The following is a 21525-nucleotide window of genomic DNA, read 5'->3' as shown; positions in this document are numbered from 1 at the left end:
AAGCAAATCCATTTGGCTCATGTTCCCAAGACTGCCACACAAGCAAATTAGGTTAATACACAGCAAAGCATTTAAAAAAACTATTTGTTAGTCTAATATGAGTGTCTCCCAGAAGCTTGGCCAGATCTCCTCGCTCCGTGGATGCAAACATGCATTCAGCCTACCAGAAACAATAATATCATTGCCCAGCGCTCAGGCAAGCATCAGATGAGCAGACTAAGGGATAGAGATCAAATCCCAGCGGGCCTCCCCCGTCCTTGTCCTGCCTTCCCTCTGCAGCTGCTCTCCACTGGTTTTATTGAACATATTTCCTCTTTGATGAGCATGTCAGCAAGAGCAGCAGCCAAACACTCTTGCAAACCAATCTCTGCAACCTACACCCTTCATAAAGGTCAGGTTTTGGTTGTGCTTTTTTTTCCTGTTTATTTATTTTTTTAATCACTGGGAAGGTGCTATTTTACTTCAGCCCCCTGCTGAAAATAGTCACAGTTTCTTTGTGCTGTTTATCTCCAACCACCTCCTGTAAACAGCTCAGAAAGGCAGAGAAAGCAAAATGCATGGAAAAAGCACAGTGTTTTTACTTTCATTTTAAAAAGGGTTCAAAATTAGCAGAAAAGCAAAATGTATGCACTGAAACCTAAAATTAAATTAGGTTAATTTAAATTAATTAAATTGGCTGCTAGAAATAGCTTGTCAAAGACCATGTTCTGGTGCAATTATGGTTCTCAAGATTTACTTCTAAAATAAAATCAGTTCAGCACACTGAAGAAATGCACTTCCTGTATGAGACATGCTGATTATTAGGTGCTGACAGTAAGAACATCTAAGTATGTGAGCACTAAGAGTAGAGCAATGGTATGTTGCGGCTTCCTTGCTGATCTCCTGCGAGGAACCCCCCACATGATGAGCCTCCTCCTTCTGCCTCCTGAGCACTCCAGCCCCTGCAGTCCTGTGGTGTATTTAAAACCACTTTTATCAGAGGGAAGATGCACATTTCCAGCTATACCCACCTTTCCATAGGTCTCATTAATGATTATATGAACAAATATGGATGCTTCTGTCAGTCCTTCTAAATACACGTGGCGATAGCCTGGTGAAACAGAAACAGAAATATTTGCACACAGATAACCCCAAAGAACCAGCAGTTTGCATTTCATGCAGTCCTGGTGATGACTGTCCACAGAGGTGATGTATACACCGTAAGCCACCTTTAGTAAACTCCTTATGTTCTCACAGGTGTCTCCAAAACCCCACTACAAATCACATCAACATTATAAAGGACACCAGTAGTGATTTCCAAAAGCACAGACGACCAAACTCCTTCAAGTGTTGGTGAATAACCCACCCTGAGACACCAGGAGAGCTGTCCAAGAAGTGCCAGAGATACAAGCATGTATCACCTCATGCTGGTACCCCCATCTTCAGGTACAGCTGTTTGTTCCTCAGCTGGATTTGCAGGTCAGGGAGAAGCAGTGGGACTCACCAGGCATGAGGCTGCTGAAGGCCACAGTTCTCTGCCCCACAAAGTCCCTCCCGATGGGATCGTGGTCCCAGACCAGGAACCGCACCAAGGCTATTTCGGGCATGTGGATGGTGAAGGTGAGAGTTTCCTCCCACACTGGATTGAACCCTGAGAAACAAACAGCACACAAAGGTTGGGAAACAAGTCCAGAGCAAGTGCTGTCCTCAATTTTCACAATGCACAGCAAGAGGAAAGCGGCAGCAGCACACGTGGAAACCCATTACTCGTTGCTCCTCTAGATCTGGGCACCCTCAATCTCCATCATGTCAGTCATTAAATGTGAGATTTGTCTCTTGGACTGCTTTAAAAACAAAATGGTTCTGCCTGAGCAACTGGCAGGGATACCACAGCAAGGTGTTGCTCTGCAGAACTGAGCTATATAGATAGATATTTGAACTTCTGCATGAAGGAGATTTGAGAACAACCGTGGAGAAAGACAGTGAGGTGAACAGCCCTTCCCTTCACCTCTCGCTTGGCTGTCTCCCCACACCAGAAATTCTGTCTAAAAAGCAGAATTCATTTGTTAAAACACAATCATTTGATTTCACCAGATAAGAAACTTTGCAATTTAGAAAGTAATAACAGACTCTGAATCATTTATAATTACTTTATGTTTTACTCTAAGAAGAAGAAGAAATCACTCAGATTATCTTACCATTGTCGTCCACCACCCTGGTCTGATCTTTACAGCAGTCAACAGGTATCCCAATGATTTCCACCTCAACAAAGGGATCTATTATCTATTTATTAAAAACAAAATATTTTAAAAGCAAGCCAATGATACAGGTGAAGGTCAATTTTTAAGAAATTCATGCAGAGATTCAATTTAAATTCATATGAGAATCCAAAACTCTTTGACTGACACGGATTTTCCAGCAGCACTATTGTGGGAAATGGATTCATGAAGTTCCAAGCTGATGTATGGTTTGCAGTCTCCAGAGCTATGGACAGCTATGACTGATTTGCAAACCAGTAAAGTCACCTTTAATACAAAGCAAATTGGTTCTTAAGCATCATGTGTAGGGTACAGATTGGGGGAAAATGTAGTATCTAGTGATCAAAAGCTTGACAATACGTGAAATTTACTGGTGGATTTAAATAAGGAGAAAGTATTTTGAGCCACATGCTGCCCTGTCACTCCAGGAGCTCTCGTGGAGCTGTTGGGATCAGAGATTCTCACCTCTCCTCGGTCCCCTAACATCGAGTCAGGAGGTTTGGGGAGCTGCTGCCCACTGATGATTTTCAGAATAAGCTGCTTTTTAGGACTGGCAGGAAGTGGATCAGCAGAGTAGGGGTTGAATGTGCCTAAAAGATGGGAAGAATGAGAAGGGTAAGGAAAGAAATCCACAGAATAAGTATCATCCCCAAGATGCACATGTATGGCCAAAGTTCAGTCAGAGGTAACAAACAGTACGAGGCAGCTGCCAGTAACTTGGAAACTCTCTTCTATGAATGTATGGAAATATGAAAGATTCTATTTTTGTTTTTACTTTCCCGTCTTATGCCTTCCAAACATCACTGTGAAGACACTCTGTGAAAGGCCTGGCAGTTCCTGTCATAAATGTACAGCAGGACATTACCTTTGCACATCTGCTGAGGTTTGAGGACATAGCCACAGTTGCCATTTACCCTGAATTTTGCTTCATTTAGCTGCATCACACGTCCCTCAGACTGGTAGTTCAGGGCCACTGAAGGAGAAAAGTCAGGTGTCACTGACAGGGGTAACATTCCTCAGCATACACAAGGGAAGCGAGGTTTTCCTGGCACACGTACCCAGCTGGCACCCGACGTTCCAGTAGGGGACGGGGTTGAAGTTGCTGGAGTCGATCCGGTATGCTGAGGGGTAGACCCTGGTCAGCTGCTTCTGGTTGTAGAGCATGAACTGCTCAGCCTTCTGCTGCACGGCCTGGTGGGCTCTGGTCTCACTGAAGGACAGCACGTTCCCCGTCGAGCCTGTGTCACGGTCAGACAATGAGCAGGTGACACAGCAGTGCCACGTGGGGCCTGAGCTCAGACCTCACCACACTGGCATTAGTGCAGGGGAACATGAGCTTTACTCCAAAATTACACACACAGATTGTCCTGTCTTACACAATTCGTGCACCTCGTGTAACTGAAGGGCACCAGCTTCCCCCTCCAGGAGGGTCTTATGTCCTACCCACACTTGAAAGCCAAACCAAGCAAGAGCTCCAGCTGATTGTTGGGGCCTTTTCTCCTGTAGAACCCCAGACAGGACCACCCTGGAGAATCTACAGAGAAATCTACTGCTGGCAGCATGACCAAAGGATTCACTGCTGGGGAGGGAGGGCCCAGCTGGGCTCTGGTTCTGCTCCAGTCCCTGTGACCCACTAACAGCAGCACTCAGCCCATTCCCTCTCCCAGGTGACAAAGGCCTGTGCCAGCCCCTGTACCATCATCCACGATGTCCTGGGCAGCCACAGAGTTGGTGTAAACCACGAGGTCAGACAGAGCCCGGCACAGCTTCACCGTCTTCCTCCGGCGGGCCAGTCTGAGGGGAGCACACACAGAGCAACAGCAGATTTCAGTATTTAAGGCATAATTCAATCCCCCTTTCTGTTCTTTTCATCAGTAAGGAAACAACCAAGTGTGAGCAGGGAGCTGTGTGCAGCAAACCTCCACAGACAGGGCTCCCCTGCACCTCCCCAGTCTCACTGCACAGACAACGTTTCATTTAAAACATAATGAAATAGCTGCACCACAGCTCTCCCAGACAAAACCAAGGAGCATTTCTGTGACAGCAAACACATTCTCCATGGCACTGTTCTGATTGCTTTCTCTTTACGCTCTCCCAAGCGGTGAAATTGCCCAGGAGGGGATGCACCTTACTGAACCCGCACGGTTTGCTCTGAGCACTGTTTACAGCAGGCAAAACGGGGACTGGCACCTTTCCACCAGCACAGTGTTGCTGTCACACTTCTCTCCAGTTTAAGGGTAATTGCTGTTTGCAACCTGTGACAGCCAATGTGATCAAAACACCAGGTCCAGCAAAACACCCCCAGCTGTGTCATACGGGACACACGTGCCATACATGTGCCCTCGGGCACAGACTTCCCTGAGGCAATGCCATGGAACTGCAGATGGCAGGGAACGAGCCCGTGGCTTCAGCAGAGCTGCACACCTGTGGGGATTGCCAGCTCACCTGTGGGGATGCCCTGGGTCCCTCCCCGGGGGGTTCTGCTGGCTCTCGTCCTCATCCGATGCACTGGGGTGTTGTTTGGCTGCTGCCCTGGCAGCTTTCTGTGGGGAAGAGTCAAGCAGGGCTGGGTCAGGCCAGGGTGGCTCCAGAAACCCACCCTGCTGGGGTTGACCTGAGGGAGGTGTCAGGACCCCGACTGACCCAGGGGCTGTGACAGCTGAAGCCCTGGAGGTTCCTCAAGGTTTCCATGAAGGAAAGGCAGCACAAATCACCCGTGTCCTGATCTCTCTCCCACAGCCATGGAGCAGGTTTAGCTGCTGGTGAGCAGAGCCAGGCCTAAGGAAATTCTCTGTGCCAATGCTCAGTCCTTCCCAGCCCACTGTGTGCCCTACAGCTCCCTCCCCTGCCCCCCTGGCACCAGCACAGCACCCTGGGCACTGGTCCTGCTGGAACCCCAAAGGACTGGGCAGAACTTCCAAACATCATCTTTCTGCTCCCTTTTGAGCCACATACAAACCCCGAAGTTATTCTATATTATTACAATTGTGCAGTAAAGAAAACAGCTTTGATAAAAGGATTAAAACCTAAAAATCACCATTTTTTCATAAGCACCTATGATTTAATAGCTTCCAATTTCAACAACGTTTTAGTTTTTGTAACAGTAACCACAGCTTCTTGTGAGAGTAATTTAATTCCCTTTTCATCATGAGGTAATTAACAATATAACTGAGATCTCCTTATCCTTTTACTCATATGGCTCACTGAGCACAGATTTCTTTCCTCCTGTTGTGATACCCCAATATTGAACATCATTTAGTTTGCTGTGTTTAGTGCTGACATAAAGTTGATTATATTGGAAATCATTAGCATGGTTCAGTTTTTGAATTTGAAGGCCTGCACTGAGGATGTTCCCTGCAGTTAACTTTCACAAATGTCCAGCTTTAGTGCCTTTGTCCCTCCACTGGCAATTTAAAGAGTTTATCCATGGATACACTTGGCACAAGAGCTGCCTGAAAACGTCACACGTCAATACTGCTGGGTGGATAATTCTGTATCTGCAAAAATATCGATAGGAACCTGCCTTCCCCTTCAGCTGGAAAGGCATTGGAGGTCCTTGTTGCCTCAGTCTACAATACAATCACTGTTTTAAAAAAAAATCTATATCTATCCTTATTTTTTTCAGCAGAGATGAAATCAATGGCCTTTCCAACCTGCTGTATCCATTAGGATAACTAGCTGAAGTAATTAAATTATTGACAGGCTTTCCAGCCCTCAGCATAACCAGCAGATTTCAGTGGCTGACTCTGGCCTGTGACATCTCATTCCACACGTTGGTCTGGCCAGCAGGGAGCACAGGGTGTGACAGATCCACTCTCAGGCACAACAGGTACCTCCAGCTCTGCACACCCCCAGAGCACCGTGCACTGAGCCAAAGGTGCTGCAGGGCACCTGAGCACCTTACACTGATGGCAGCTTGGAACTGCAGGGGAAATATGAGCCCTGACCCTGCCTGCTCAGGGGTTTTTTGATGGCTCCTAGCTGGCTTCAGGGCAGATGGACTGGTGGCTGACTAAGTTCTATGAAACATTTCTTAATTGCTGTTTTTCCTAAACCACTGCTCAGATTCTCAGTCCCAGACCATGTTCCCTGCTTGGTGCAGCTCTCACCATGGATGGCATGGACCAGGAATACCAGCACCTGGCAAGCCTGGGGGCAGAGGAGGCTCTGGTGGCTCAAGGACTGGGCTGCAGACCTGCCACATGCCCCTCTGCTCATTTACTGACTTTATATCTGCTGATTGACTCCAGGGGGCAGGAAGCTTTCAGCTGGATCGGCTCACACTGGGGATATAAATCCAAGCCCTGAGGCACCCTGGGAACGTGGGAATAGGGGAGGTGGATGACAGGAGAACATTTGTCAGGAGATGGGAATGGGAGGACACACGGGAGCACTGTCTCTTTTGGTGGCTGCTCTGCCCAGCTGTAAAATGAGACCTCCCACTCATCTGGACTCCATCAGCTCTGGCCCCAGCGAAGGGCAGCGGAGCAGGGAGTGTGACCTGGCAGCTCCACACACACAAACAGAATAAGCAAAACCAGGAGAGCAGCACAGAAGTGCTTGTGCAGAGCAGGAGCCCAGAGCCAGCAGCCCCTGTCACAGCAGCCCTTGGAGCAGGCACAGTCCCAGCACGTCCTGGGTGGCACTGCCAGGGTGGGACAGCTCAAACCGGGCCCTGAGTGAGCCAGGCATTGTCAGCTGTGTGCAAAACAAGAATATGCCAAGACATTTGTCTGTGTTGCTCTTCTGCTGCTGCAAGCTCAATCACAAAATCAGCAACTCCACCTCACTACTAAAGGTGATCTAGTCACACGAGATTCTTTTTGTTCCTTTTAAAGGTTCTCCCTCCTGCTGGCAGTTAATATTGGAACAGCAGTGAAGACTCCAAGTGTAATCACACAGGTTTTCCTCACTGCCCCCAGACAGTGAAACATTCCCAGGGCCTCTGGAATGCTCCAGACCCAGCACAGCACACAGAGCCTCTCACTTTACTCACCTTGTGTTTACCAAAGTTGCCCATCAATGATCGACCGTGAGACTTTTTTCCACCCTCTTTTGAGTCCAGGTTCTGTGCAGAGAAAGGGCAATAAAAAGTGTAACTAGATACCTTCAGAAACCTCTTTAAGGAGTCTGCTCCAGTCTCTAAAAGGCATCATTTCAATATGATACAAGTTCTACATCAGCCTCGTGCACTATCAGGAGTGCAGTGATTGCACGTGAGAGAATAAAAGTGAGTTAAAGTCTGATCTGTGAACACAAATTGAAACCCAAAATCTCATTACAGGACTTTTCTGATTTCTTTACATACTTGATAGCTTAGACTCCTCTAATTGAAGAGAAAAATATTCATGTTAACACTTCAGACAACAACCCAGGTAGAAAAAGCAGTCCAGCAAAACCAGGTGAGCAACAACAAACCACAATGTTTGAGTTCTGTTGAAAACAGCCACAAAGGAAAGGAGGGGGGGAATAATCTCCAAAAGATAAAAATGGACTTTTCACAGGCAGCCTGGAGTCTGAGTTTCACATTCCCAGCCATGCCCTCAGACATCAGCTGGATAACTCCTGGCAGCATCTCGCTTTTTCTGTCAGAAAACACAGCCCTTCCTCTTCTGAAGAGCAAAACAAAGCTGAAGAATATTCCCCCAGCATTTCACAAGTCCTGTGAACTCCAGCTATGCCCTGTTCAGTGCTGAGCTGGATTCACTCCTGACTAGCAGAGCAATCTGGGCACTCCAGGGTTCATTCGGGTCCAGGAGAATCAATAACCCCTGTGGCTCCGGTCAAAACTTGTTCCAGCTCAGGCTGGAATTCTCTGTAAGACGTAGACAGAAACTTTGGCAGAATTTTATTTTTTTAATAGCAAATCTTCAGGGAAATGAAAGGCAGATCAATAATGAAGTAAAGGAAAATGACCAGTAAAAGAGCAGGAAAACATCCCAAGGGATCTCCTTCTGGTTCATCAGTTCCACAGTAACTGCTAGAAGTGAGCTGCACACCCCCAGGACAAAAGCCAGCTAAGGAGTTACACAATTCCCAAAACAGCAGGACATGTAACCATTTAGATTTCTCTGATCTAGGTCAACACTGCCATAAATGGATCCTCCAATTGTTTTAGTGCGTTATTCCTAATTATTCAGCACTGTATTGCTTGGAAACAACAGTCACAAATCAATCATCACAGGACTGTTACAAATATCCCTTCATAAATTAAAATAAGTCAATGAAAAAATTCTATCATTTAATCTTACCTGACAGATGCTTGAATAATGCACTCCCATTACTGGAGTATTTTAATATTCTGGTCACATCAGTGACATTAATGGGCAGTCTCAGGTATCATATCCAACACCTGATGGAAATTTGCATTCCTTCACCAGAACTCCCTCAAATGCTCTCTAGGGGCCAAGCAGTTCCCAGATAACAGAGCATTTCAAATGTAATTATTTTAACACAAAATAATACTGAAATGGCTCATAACCGATCACATTCACTAATGTGAGGAGTCTGCTCTCCGAAATGCCACTTTTCTGACCTCTCAAGGCCAGAAGGAACCAGCAGACTGACTGGTGTCACACTGCAGAGCCAGTCTGAAAACAACCCTCCTGCCAGGTCAGATGCTTCGTCCTTTGCCTCTCGCAGCTCCTTCCCACAGCACAACCTCCCCCAGCTGCCTCCAGCAGCACAAGCCGGGGGTGTTTTCTGTAGTCAAGCCTGGGAAGTCTTGACTTCAGGGAAGTCCCACAGGTCCAGCTTTGGAGAGAGATTGGCAGGAGATACTTAAGGCCCCAGAGTGGGAAGATGCAGAAAAAGCAGAGTTATGTGTACTCGACCTTTACAGCTCCGCTGGTCAGAGCAGGCACAGCTCCCCAGAAAACTCTGCATTAACGTCACTGGGCTTTGCATCCAGTGATGGGTAAGGTGAAAGTGTGGTCACCACAGACTCAAGGTAGTAACTCTTGATATACTCAAAATTCTGATGCATTTTGCTGTTTGTTTTACAAGAACAGTTGGGTGTCAAAAGTGCAAAGAAATGTACCGTTCTTATCTAGAGCACTCTGAAAAATCAATTAGAGAAAAACCAGCACATTACTCAGGGCAGGAAAAGCACAGTCCTGTGGTTCAGTGCTGCAGAAAACAGCCACCAGTGCTACAGGCAGCAGTGCCTGCAGTCATTGCGGCCTGTCGCGACAGGACTAAGGTGACAGAAAAAGGATCTTTCCCCAATAACCCAGACACAAACCAAACTGCCTGACACACACCTGCAACGTCAGGACTTACTGAGTTGGTGTCTTCCAAGTTTTCCAAGGGATAAACCAGATTAGAACATATTGAACCAACATACTTTCCACATTGAATCATACAAATTCTCTCCTTAGCTATTTTCCTGAAATAGTTTCAAGTTTTCATTTTGGATAATACCAGCCCTCAGAAAAAGTTCCCAGCTTTCTCATCTGCAATAGTGTGCAACCCATTGTACAGCCTGGTGTGGAGCAGAGCAGGTGAAGGGAACCCCCACGTACCTGCTTCAGGTTAACGTTGAAACTCTGGTGCGTTGCCCTCAGCAGGGCCCTCACAGTGAAGCTGTCGGGATCTTCCTTGTCCCTGATTTGGGATTCTTTTAACAGGGATTCCAGTTTTGTCCTTATAAAAGATTCCACCTGGTGCTCAGTTGCACCATTACTCTGAAAGGCACATCCAAGGAACCTGGTTAAAGTGGATGATTCCTCCCCTCGCTGTGGGACAGCCCGAGGGAGCTCACATGCTGCTCCCAGCACTTCCTCTCTCTGTGCAAGAAAAGGCTTCCTGCATAATCCTGCCTTTTCTGCTGGTGGCTTTTAGTGCCATTTCCCTTTTCCTTTCCTCTCCAGCCCTCCTGACACAGCTCACACTGCCCCCCAAAGCACAGTCCCCCACCCAGCTCACCCTGGGCCTGGCCCCGGGGCACTCTTTGTTTCACAGCTGTCACAAGAGCAGGAATTCTCAGCTAATGCACTTACACACTTCCTTCAAAATATCAGGCAACCTAATCCTTAGGTTTCTGCTTCAAACAATAAGGTAAGGAAGGAATTCCTGTTAACAACACTCATAAGAACTATACAGATTCAAACCGGTCTCTTACATAAGGCACTTAAATATGGATCCCACAGAACAGCATGCACCTGACTGAGGAATCAAACCCTTAGAAATCACACACTCTGATCTGCTGAGGACTGTAAACAGGACAGGGACAGTGCATGAAGGAAATGCAGAGCTGGGCACCGACTGTGTGCACATACATAGCAGGCCTTTAACTTGCAGTCGTCCTCAATTTCATCAGCACTGTCCTCTTCTGAAACTTCTCCTTCCTCAGCATCTGCTCCCAGGCTGCAGGGCAACTTCTTCCCCTGAAACGAGGCAAACCCACGCACACTGAATGCACTGTGCTCAGTGCAAAGACCAAACTGCCCATTCCTCAGCTATGCCTTATGTACATTGAGACCAGCGTCTAGAAATCATTCTCAGAGTCTCATGCAAACTGCTTCAAGGACCCAGATTATCACAGATGATATTTTGAGTATTTCTGGAAGAGTTTGTTGCAGGAAGACCTTTTCAAGCTCTTTCCAAACCAGTACACCAGAAATTAGAAATTACCTACTTAATTCCATGTGTAGTTTCCTCTGTGCTTGCATAGCTCATTAACCAGACCTACCCAGAAAACCCAGTCAGTGCCATTCAGAACCACAGCCCAGCACTCAAAGGATTTCCAGCTTGGGGTCAGCTCAGTACTACACCCTCAAACATGGTCAAACTGACCTCAAACTGGAATTGTGAATCCCTGTGGCCAGACTGATACTGAGGATAGAGGGGAAAAACAGTGTCTTGAGAGCTCCCAGAAGAGTAATTGCTCCCATGTGCCAAAGCAAATTAGACAATCTAATAAGCCACAAGTCTATTAATCATCCTCTCAAAAGTCTGCCTTGAGCTTCTTTCCTATTCTTCCCATCTTGGTCTTTGAAATTCCTCTGAGAGCAAATCCATTTATAGTGAGAGGCTCAAAGGACTGATCTTGCCCATAGCACCAACTCCAGTGCTCCAGGGCTGCTCCATCTCCTTCCAAAGGGCTCTTCTGCCACAAACATGGCTGAGGAACCCTGAAAACAGACTTATTTCACGAACTACTGCTCAGAGCAGGGTGAGGGGAATGGCAAGGCATTTGCACTTTTATATTAAACCCCAGAACAGTCTGTCCAAGGGAGGACTGCAGGATACTGTTCAGGTACTAAAGGCACATGAACTGGTTCTGCAAAACCAAAATCTCCAATAAATATCACACTCTGACTTTTGCTGCATTCTGAACACGCTGCCAGCAGCAAGTTACCTTCACCAGGATTTTCCCTTTCAGACTCTGAGGGCTGGGAAGCTGCCTGGGATCTCCAGTGCTCACAGATGACAAGTCCAGTTTGTCACCAAATATCTCCTTCAAGTACTGAGCAATCTTCTTTTGCTGCTGAATACTGCAGTGGTTCTCAATGGACAGGATCACTGGAAACCTGGAAACAAACCCCCAGGCACTGTCAGAGCTGTGTGTGGAGACAGAACATCTGCACACTCACCACACCAGCTATGGATGCACCAGCCTATTCCTCCCACAGATTTGCCCCTTTGTTTTCTAAACTCTGGGCAGCCCCTCAAACCTTGGCAAGGAACCCCAAATGCCAACTCCACACCAAATGAAGAACCACCTCCTTCAGTTTCCAAATTACCCCCTCCTGTTTATCATCAGTAACGTTAAACTTTGGGGCACGGTTGGTTGGTTGGTTTTTTCCCCATACCCCCATCTTTGGGTCACGTATCTCCTTTCTCTGGTTTTAATACAGAAGAGGAGGCATTTTCCCTTTGTTCTCTCTAAACTACTCAGAGTTCTCTACCCCCACTCATGATTTCAGACTGCTGTATATATGTGCTTGAAGTCCATAATAAGCTGTTTCGCAGCACCATGGCAAATGAACCAGCTCAGAACACTATCCCACATCTCAGTGTTTCCTCACACTACGCATGTGACAGCTTTTCAATTTTCCTGCTGAAATAAAGTACTTTCTGTAGGTACAGAACATCACAGTATTGATTTTGAAGGACAATTTCCCTGTGGACCTGAGTGGGAAGTTCAGCTGAAAGATATTCAAGTGCCAGACTGTTCACAGTCTTACTGAGTTTACAGTGCACAGAAGGTCTAATTTGGGCAGAAGTTTCTCCCTCCATCGATGGGAAGAGCTTGTGCAGCTGAACAGTGAACACGACACGGGCAAGACAGGGGAGCAGAACCAGCCTTCCTGTGTTCAGAGGAACACATGCCCTGCCTGGTGCTGACTGCTGACCTCAGCAAGGGATGAGCACAGGCACAGCTGCAGCTCCAGCCTGGCTCTGCACTTACTCGTTCTTGACAAAGGCGTATTTGTTGATGGTTTCGGCCACGTCCCGGAACAGGATTTTGGAAGTCAGAGTGTAGCCATGGTGCACCACTGGCTCCCCGTCAGGACCATCCCAGCAATCCACTAGCAACACAAAGAGAGCCACACAGTGAGAGATGCCCACGATCCTGTAGGTTCCTGCTGCTCCTGCTGCCAGCAGAACTCGCACTGCTCAACCGTGCAGGGTCAACAAGGCTCCTTCCATCTCTTCTGACCTGCCAGTGCAGCCAAGACTAACAAGACAGTCCTTTCCTAAATCAAGTGAGATTCTTGCAACCCAGAACTGTTTTCCTCTTATACTAAATTGAGGTGGCTCTTTTGCTCATATATAAAATTACAAAGGTGTAATAGGTCAAATAATGTTCACAGCTACCCTGGGAAAGCAGCTCCTGCTTCTGAAGGCAAGCTATTTAAGAACAATTTATCTGTTCCCACTCTTAATTTACCTTCCAACTTTATCACTGATTATATGAAGAGCAGCATCAAATCCACCACAAGTAGAATGGACCAGCACAGGGTGCTTTTCCTACTGAATTACTGTACCCTGCATTTACACCCAGCTCGTTACTGCTGTCACCTCTAGAGGCAGTTGTTCCCTAGGCTGTGAGGCAGCTACAATAGCTTTAAGGTCAAGCAAAATAACACACTGCTGTGTGTTCTAGTGAACTGTCCTGCAGAAGGGAGCACCCAATTTTCCAGGTTCACATTTTCTAATGGATTTTTAAATATATTTTTCCAGAGATGAGTTTTGCAATACTAAGAAAAAAATTAATATTGAGCTTAAATTTGTTAAAAGACTCTATTCCATCCAGAATCTGGAAAAGTACTAATGTTTTATTATTATTTAAATCATGCAGAACTTAGGAATCCAATGTGATCTCCACATTCCCCCATGGCAGGGGGTTGGAACTGGATGATCTTTGAGGTCCCTTCCAATCCAAACCAGCCTATGATTCTACGGTGTTTACAATATTTGTCTGAGATGGTCCTTCCCAATAAAAAACTCAGTTTAGGCTGCTCAAACACAAGAGTTTGCTGCTGAAGGGAATCAGACAGCCAAGCACTGATGCTCTGAGTTTGCCACTGGCTTTGTGCTTCACTGAAATACCCGTCCCACCCTTCAGAACCAGCCAGGTAACCCCATCAGCCCCCAGACCCAGCCAGATCCATCAGAGAAACTCCTGTCCCACCCCCAGCCCCAGCCAGCCCCCTACAGAAATCTCCGTCACCCACCCTCGACGCAGCGGCAGCCGCCCTGCAGCACCCGCGCGTACATGTCCACGCGCGACTGGGACAGCAGCTGGTCCCCGCTCAGGTAGGTGTTGTGGGACGAGGCGATGAAGTAGTTGCAGAGGGGCTGCTCCATGTCCTGGTGCACCTGGCAGTGCAGGGGGTTGAACACGTCGCAGGCGGGGCTGCGCATGAAGTTGGTGAAGCCTGGAAGCAGAGAACGGCAGGTGCCACACGAGAGGGCACGACCAGAACACGCTGCCCCCACAGCCAAGGATCTGACCCTGGATACGGGACCAGGGCAGAGAGGGGAGCCAATCTGATGTCCCAGCTTGGAAGCAAATGCTTCTTTTCCTCCCTGAGTTTCTTTTTCTCTTATGCTGTGAACAAGCCCTGCCCTGCCCTGAGTGAGGATGGAGTGGAGACAGGGCAGCAGCCACCCGAAGGAGAACTGTGGGGTCACCACAGCCAGTTCACTAATCCAGCCATCCTCAGACTAATTTATCTGAGAAGAGGGTGCCTGGTTTATACTTGTAAAGCAGAGCAGCACTGAACAGAAGAAGTTTTAAGAACATCTCCTTTAAGAATGAGAAATGTAAAACATTTCCAAAGGACTGTGCAAACAATGTCAACCCCGAAAGCAACTCAGAGATAAAAGCAGCAGCAGCAGCAAGGTTAAGAGGAACAGGAAGGCTTGCAGAAATATTTTCTAAGTGTCACAGCTTGTTCATTTTACTTTCCTTATATCAGTTTAAGTGCAGTGCCCTGGGTCACAGCAGGAGCTTGCTGAAGGGGGGCCATACTCAGGATTTAAATACCATGGGAGGAAGATTCCTACTTCTCTCCACCCCAAATCACCACGCACATTATGCTGCTCCATTCAAGTTCCCTTCTGGGCAAAGGAACACACCGTGGCATTTAACCTACTCCATCTCAACTCCAAGTTTGATTTGATACCAAGCTGGATTCTGAATAATACCCTGTACAATTGCTTTCACAAACAACGTAAGGCGTTAAAACCCAATGGAAGTGCAATTTTCCAATTTTTATTTCACATAATCAGCATAAATCAGTGGATTGTGCAGGAGCACAGATTACAGAGACAGGGCAGAATGAACACTTGGCTCTCACTGGAGCAGCTGCAGATAAACTACACGGGATGGCTTGTGCTTTACACACACAGTGAGCAATAAACCCACCCAGCCTCAGGCACCCCCCACTCCTGTAGGATGGCTGTGATGGATGGCTGCTGCTTCAGCTCCCCTGCTCACACCTCCCTCATGGCTCCCAAAGCCCACCCCCGCTCCCGACTGATTGATGGGATGTTCTGTGCCAGCCAAACAGGAGGAGCTGCACCAGCACACCACTAAAGCACTTGTAGTGCACCACAGTGTACCAAGGCAAACTCATTCAGAAATCAAAACTTTTACCTTCAATCCCAAGAACATTTTGCTTCTTGTTTTCTTCTGACACTTCAAACTTCTGTATGATGTCCAAACAATATTCTGGTGTCACATTATTCATCTGCACAAAAACAACAGTGTTGGTGCATTTATTTTTAATACCACGTCACCAGCATGTGAAATTCTGGGTTTAGACTTCTAGGTCCAGTCGAAGAACCTTATGATCAAACTGAGTTCAGTGAGTAGGCCAATCAATAGCACTACTAGAAAGGAATTTGAAGTTTTTATTTTTGTCAGTGCTGCACAAGCCTCTTGCCTCTGAACTTAGAGGAGAAAAATAGGAATGGAAGTAAAAGTAAAACCTGTGCCATTTTACTTTAAAGATGAAAATTAGCTGTTTAGCACCCTTAATAGTTGTACTGGCAATACTGCTGAAATGAGAACTATGAAGTTTTATTCTTTAATATAATCTTCTTAGACATGCAAAAAGATTTGGCAGGGTTTGATTACATTTTCATGCGTTTTTCCACTCCTGTGATTTCATTACTTCCAAGAGAGTTCACTATAATACACAGGCTAGGAGAGAAATAATTAAATTCTGAAATGAAAATCAGCAGTTCTTCTGAAACAAACACAAGTTTTGTCAACAGCTTCAACCAGCCCACAGCTGAAGTCCTATCTGACTTGTGGGGCACTTATAAGGTGACACTCATATTTCCTTTAAAATTCAAGGGAAGAAGCATCTTCCATCACTCATCTCATCCCTTCTCATCCCCCTTCAGGGGGTGTATTTCAGTTCCTCCACTGCCAAATCCCAGGAAGACAACACTGGCACTCCAACCTTTGGCAGGGTGTTTGTACCACCACTCTGCTCACTGCCTGTGCTCTGCCTCCTCTGCCAAAGCAGCTGGGATCCCTGACTCGTGGAGCAGGCTGGAAGCACGGGAACAGGCAGTGCCCTCTGTTAACATCACTGCTCCAGGCAAGGGCAGCACTGGGGTTAGTCACCATGAAAATTACCCACTATTTACTGTTTAAATCCAGAAAGAGTCCCTCTGTGAACTGTTCTCTTATTAATGGGCTTCTCTTTCAGACAGCCAAACCCATTCCATTTACTCTGCTCCATAGCCTTGGATGAATCTGTGCTTTCCACTATTTCCTGGAGCTCAGTATTCCCAGCATTCAGCTGTCAGGAAATCTGGGAGTAGCTTGACTGGTCTTCTCCATGGGCCTGATCCTGCCAGGTGCTGAGTTCCTCCTCAGAAATGTGGGACTGATCGTATCTCATAACACCCCAAAGGCTGCAGCCTAAGTATGAAAAATCACCAGAGGAGGGGACAAACCAGACAGGTCACCATCAGAAGGACAGTGAGAGAGGACAAGTGAAGCAGTTCCACCCACGTGCTGACTCAGGCTGAAAAACTTGGAGATCTTTTCCAGCCTTTCTCCCCTTCACCCTTCCCTCTGTTATTTCTCTTGCAGAGGGAAAGCAGGGCTCAGCATCCTCCCTCACCCTCACTGTACAAGTATGGAAAGAGGAGGAAATGACTGGTATTGTCTTCCCTGTCTGCTATTGGAGCCAGCTCCACAGGCTCTCCTCTTCCAAAGCCCAGCCACCAACATTGAGAATGTGATACTATCCCTCTGCTGCTCAATCCTGCCAGCCTTTCAGCTCCCAGCCAAACACAGAAAACATTCCCTGCCACAGGGAACTGTCCCATTATACTCCTTTAAAACTTCTTCCAAGAGAGCAGGTAGAGTAGTTCCAAAACATTAATTGTTCTTAATCTCCACTTCCTACCACTTGTTGTCCCATTTTCACTATTCCCTAGTCCCTGGTTGTTCCTGTGACACAGTACAAGCAGTGCAGGACTAAACTTACTGTCTCAAGCAGGCTCAACTCAAAGGCACAGCTGAGTGTTCATGGTGAACAACTGAGTTTTGCATAATTACACGTGCATGTTCTGATTGTTTTAAAATCACTTCCTCTGCAGTTCAATTAAAAGGAGCAGGGGCATTAATTTTTGCCACCAGCCTCCTCTGAGCTGCATAAAACCCCAGAGGAAAGTGCTTTGGTAGCAGGGTGCTGCTGTGGGACTGACATTTTCACATGGTCCCTGTCACTCGAGCACACCAGGGACATTTCCCAACCTGCAGCCCTGCCCTGGAGCCCAGCCAGGGCTGCTGGGCCACAGCTCAGAGGGCTGTCCTTCGTCTCAGGCCAGATGAAAACTGGACTGCAAAGCAGCTCATCCGTGGCAGGGCAGCAGGTGGGAGAGGGCCCAGGGAGCCTCCCCCTCACACAACCAGAGCCAAACACGGCAGGTTTGCAACACTCAAACAGCCTTTTACTGCCATAAAGCTGTCAGCACCAGTCAGAGGGGTCCCTGCTGTGACTGAAATGAAAGCACTTGCTGTGGTCTGGCTGCAGCAGAAAGGGGGGAAGGACAGACAAGCAAGGAAGCAGACACAGGGCAGCTCCACTCAGGGCACCCAGGACCGGGGCACAACGGGGTCATTCCCTCATGGGGCAGATTCAGGGGGGCAAGAAACTGCAAAGCTGCCCTTTGTCAGGGAAGAGGGTCTTTGTAAAGCCTGTCTCAGCTCAGCCCCCCTCCTCAAAAACAGCGAGGAGACAGGCTGCGTCATGAGCAGAGCCTGGAGATGCTGCTGTGGGAGCCACGTGTCCTGGAGCAGGACACCAGCTTGTGGGGAGCACCAGCTCTGACGAGGGCACTGGCTAATTAATGAAGGGCACTCCCAAAGGGACAACGCTCAGGCACACAGATGTGACTGGACATCCAGGGATGTTCCTCCCTCACAGCCCCTGAGGGAACTGCAGGAGCAGAGGTCACCCCAGGAAACCAGTCTGCTCTCTGCCCCTCTGACATTTGAAGCCATATAATTGCAGTCTCAGTAGCAAGGAGCTGAATTTAACTGCACCTAAGTGGAAATAATCTGTTTCACAAGCCCTGGGGTGAAGGCAACAGGGAGTTCTCCTAAAAAAAGAAGCCAGTTTAGCAAGCTAACAAAGCACCCAACCCGCTTTTGTTCTATCCTCAGGCTGCAGAACATTTAAAAGTCTTGCCAAACGAGTGGCAGATGGAGCAGGACAGACTGTCTGCAGATTTCCAAGCAGGCAGACAGGAGCAAAACCAAAATGCCGTTTGGTTGAAGGCAGTGGGGAGCTCCATTATGATTGGAAGCATTTTCAGCTTGTGGAAGCAGTGCTGCCCCAGACGAGGATGGGGTTGGCACTGGGGACATCAAAGGCTGGGTCTCCCTCGTGCTGTTGGTGCTGGGGAGTGGGAGAGGCAGAGGCAGTGCAAGGAGCTGCTGAACTACAGAGCCAGGAGCTGCTGAACTACACAGCCAGGAGCTGCTGAACTACACAGCCAGGAGCTGCTGAACTACACAGCCAGGAGCTTCCTCCAGGAGCTCAGCTGGGGCTTGAAGCAATGCTGAGTTCCATCAGGCAGCCCTGCCCACCTGTGTTACTGAGGAGGGGCAGACAGAGGATGCAGAGTGCCACACCTGACTGCAGAGTGTCACCCTGGCCTTGCTGCTGCACCAGGAGCTTCATCATGTCCTTGTGCACCCCAAAGCCAGCTCCTCTGCCTCTCTCACATCTTCTTCCTGCTCCGGGTCCCTGAGTGCCCTCCATGCCACTATCCAGGGCACTGCAAAAATTGTCCAAAGAAGTTCAAACTCTTTCTACAAGGATTTTAAAAAACAATAAAGACTTCAGATTATTTTTTTTTTCTGTTCCATCTGTGCTTTGTGCTCTGCCTCAAGCTAAACTTTTCCATAATACTCTTTCCCTATACCTGAATGTACTTATATGTACATACAACAAATGGATGTAAAGTATTCCCATACCTTTTGTTCCACCTTCAGGAACTGAGCCAGTTCCTCAGCAGTGAGATGATCCTTCTTGTCACTGTAGCTTAAGAGCAGCAAGTAGAGGTCCCGACGTAAGGACATCATCTTGTAAAACACCGAAAACTCTTCAAAGTTCAGGGTTCCTTGGTTCTCATCCGTGTCTGCTTCCTAAGGGGTACAGACACTCAGGTCAGCGTGGTGAACACAAGTGACTTTGGGGAATGAAACAGAACAGGACTTGTGTACACCAACAGAAATGTAATAAATTCTAGTCCGCAAGGATCTGTTCGGACTCAGTCCTAACAGTAAAACAAGTGCAAAATTAAATCATCCTCTATTGGATTTTTGGTGAAAACAGTTGTTACACTAAAGCCACAGATTCCCTATGAAACTCTAATTTCCCTCTTTAGTTTTGAATTCATTTTCTCTGTAAAGAGGCTCACCCTGGGCTTTACTCTGATCTGCTGCCCTCCTGTATGCCCTGCAGTTATCCTGGATTAAAACATAGCAAGGAGCATAATAATGTCACCCCGTGGCTTCCCTAACAACTGTCTGACATTTTAAAACATTCAGGACAATATCACAGTTTTAAACACACTTCAATTTAATCTGCAACACTTCAGCCCCTCACACTCTGCAGAGAGGACAAGTCTGCAGCAGCAACAAGACTCCACACCAAAATATACACCGAACATCTTCAGTCTTTTTTTTTTGTCTCTCCTCAGAGGTAGGAAGAAAACAGTACTTAACACACACTAATACAAGCTTTTTCCTGTGAACATCTGCCTAAGAGGATTGCTTTGGATTTTCAAAACAAAGAATATATTCTAGGCAAGCACTAAGTAGGTCTCCATGAAAAAAGAACTTCAAGGAAGCTACAACCTGGGTAAGTTTTGGGCTGTGGCAGATAACGGAGGCAAACTGAAATCTGAAATGTGCTGCTGTTGCTCTGAACCATGTCCTTCGTTCAGAGCTGTATACTGGGGGGTGTTTCTCTGTACTCTACCCCCCTTGCCATTCCCCAGTCAGGTACCCACTCGGGTCGGAACCCTTCCAACACTTGCTTGGCTCTGACCCCCTTGGTTTGTCCCCACAGCGACACAAATACAAGATCTTCAGCTGCACAGCATCCTCATCCTGCCACCACTTCTCAGGAGCAGTGCCCGACTTCATCCCTGCACAGTCTGGAAGTGCAGACAGAACTACTTTTTTTTCCCCTCTCAGGACTTGGCCTCACAACTCTGCCCCTGCTGCCTTTCACTGCACCTCCTTAGTGCCACTGCCGGCCAAAACACCAACTCCCATCACAGCAAGTCAGCTGAGAAGGAAATAATTCCCAGGTATCTGGTGCTGAATGGGGTTTTTAATAATTTTTATCGACTACATATCTTAAATGACATTTATAATTTGTGAAAACAAGTACCACCTGAATTCATCTCCACAACACAACCCCACCAGTTTCCACACTTCAACTCTTTGGGGAGTAACTCAGTGCTCCAAAGACACATCTCTAATGTGGATTTTATGTCAGACAAACAAAGGATTTTTGGCCAGGGAAAATTCTTCATGTTTTACAGTAAATCAGCTTTTGGCTGGTACTGGTTTGGAAAACAGCAAAACTTCCTTTTGCTCTCCTTTATGTCCTTGGCTTGTCTTTCCTTTCCTACAGTAAACACAAGGGCTGGTGAAAATGGGAACTGTTTCCAGACAACAGAAGTCAAAAATTGATTCTGGCTAAGTATGAGGAAGTTGTTAAAAAAACCCTAATTACTTTCATAAAACCAGTTTATATTAAATAATTTTCCATAAAGGAAATGAAAAAAGATTTCAATAGCAACAGAGTAACTCCATCGTCCATCAATGCCAGCACAGAACAGTTCAGTCCACGGAGACAGAAACAAGAGTGCAGCTGAAAGACTAATATTGATGGATTGTCTTTTACATGGTTCATGTCACTTAAACAATGTTCTGATGCACCTCTGTCTACAGGAAGGTGAGACTTGGCAAAAGCCTGGGAGGTGCTGGAAAGGACAGAGTTTTAAGTCCCAGCCTGCAGCCCCTGCTCTGGATCTGCCCAGGAACAGACCAAGGGTGGCACAACCCTCCCACAGCCACCCACCTGGAACATCTGGCGGACCTTCCTGCGGGGCAGGTTGACGTTGAGCTTGTGCATGAGCTGGTGGATCTCCTCGATGTTCAGCAGCCCGTCCCCGTTCTTGTCGGCCTCCTCAAAGGTCTGCTTGACCCAGCTGCAGCCGCGTCAAGGACAGCTCCAAAGGGCCATCTCCTCATGGAGAAGGGAGCCAGAGCACTGGGCAGGGC

The 21525-nt window shown here is 47.3% G+C and overlaps 1 protein-coding gene across 1 annotated transcript in view; it reads right to left on the bottom strand.

Annotated features, from left to right (window-relative positions):
• PLCH1 (phospholipase C eta 1) overlaps nucleotides 1-21525 on the bottom strand; it is a 61835-nt gene that overhangs the window by 8984 nt on the left and 31326 nt on the right. Inside the window, exons 5-21 of the mRNA XM_027894868.1 lie at nucleotides 21323-21452; nucleotides 19201-19371; nucleotides 15349-15442; nucleotides 13922-14125; nucleotides 12652-12772; nucleotides 11599-11770; nucleotides 10517-10624; nucleotides 9761-9922; nucleotides 7234-7305; nucleotides 4683-4780; nucleotides 3934-4031; nucleotides 3296-3475; nucleotides 3103-3210; nucleotides 2703-2827; nucleotides 2178-2262; nucleotides 1484-1630; nucleotides 1011-1090 (exon numbers count right to left, since the gene is read on the bottom strand). Of these exons, the coding sequence (XP_027750669.1) occupies nucleotides 1011-1090; nucleotides 1484-1630; nucleotides 2178-2262; nucleotides 2703-2827; nucleotides 3103-3210; nucleotides 3296-3475; nucleotides 3934-4031; nucleotides 4683-4780; nucleotides 7234-7305; nucleotides 9761-9922; nucleotides 10517-10624; nucleotides 11599-11770; nucleotides 12652-12772; nucleotides 13922-14125; nucleotides 15349-15442; nucleotides 19201-19371; nucleotides 21323-21452 (2155 nt within the window). The remainder of the gene's footprint in view (nucleotides 1-1010; nucleotides 1091-1483; nucleotides 1631-2177; nucleotides 2263-2702; nucleotides 2828-3102; nucleotides 3211-3295; nucleotides 3476-3933; nucleotides 4032-4682; nucleotides 4781-7233; nucleotides 7306-9760; nucleotides 9923-10516; nucleotides 10625-11598; nucleotides 11771-12651; nucleotides 12773-13921; nucleotides 14126-15348; nucleotides 15443-19200; nucleotides 19372-21322; nucleotides 21453-21525) is intronic.

Source organism: Empidonax traillii, unplaced genomic scaffold (genome assembly GCF_003031625.1).
Source record: "Empidonax traillii isolate 1590-97213 ecotype Southwest subspecies unplaced genomic scaffold, ASM303162v1 scaffold444:size1099390, whole genome shotgun sequence".
Taxonomy (NCBI): domain Eukaryota; kingdom Metazoa; phylum Chordata; class Aves; order Passeriformes; family Tyrannidae; genus Empidonax; species Empidonax traillii.
This window is presented reverse-complemented; position numbering and strand designations above follow the sequence as displayed.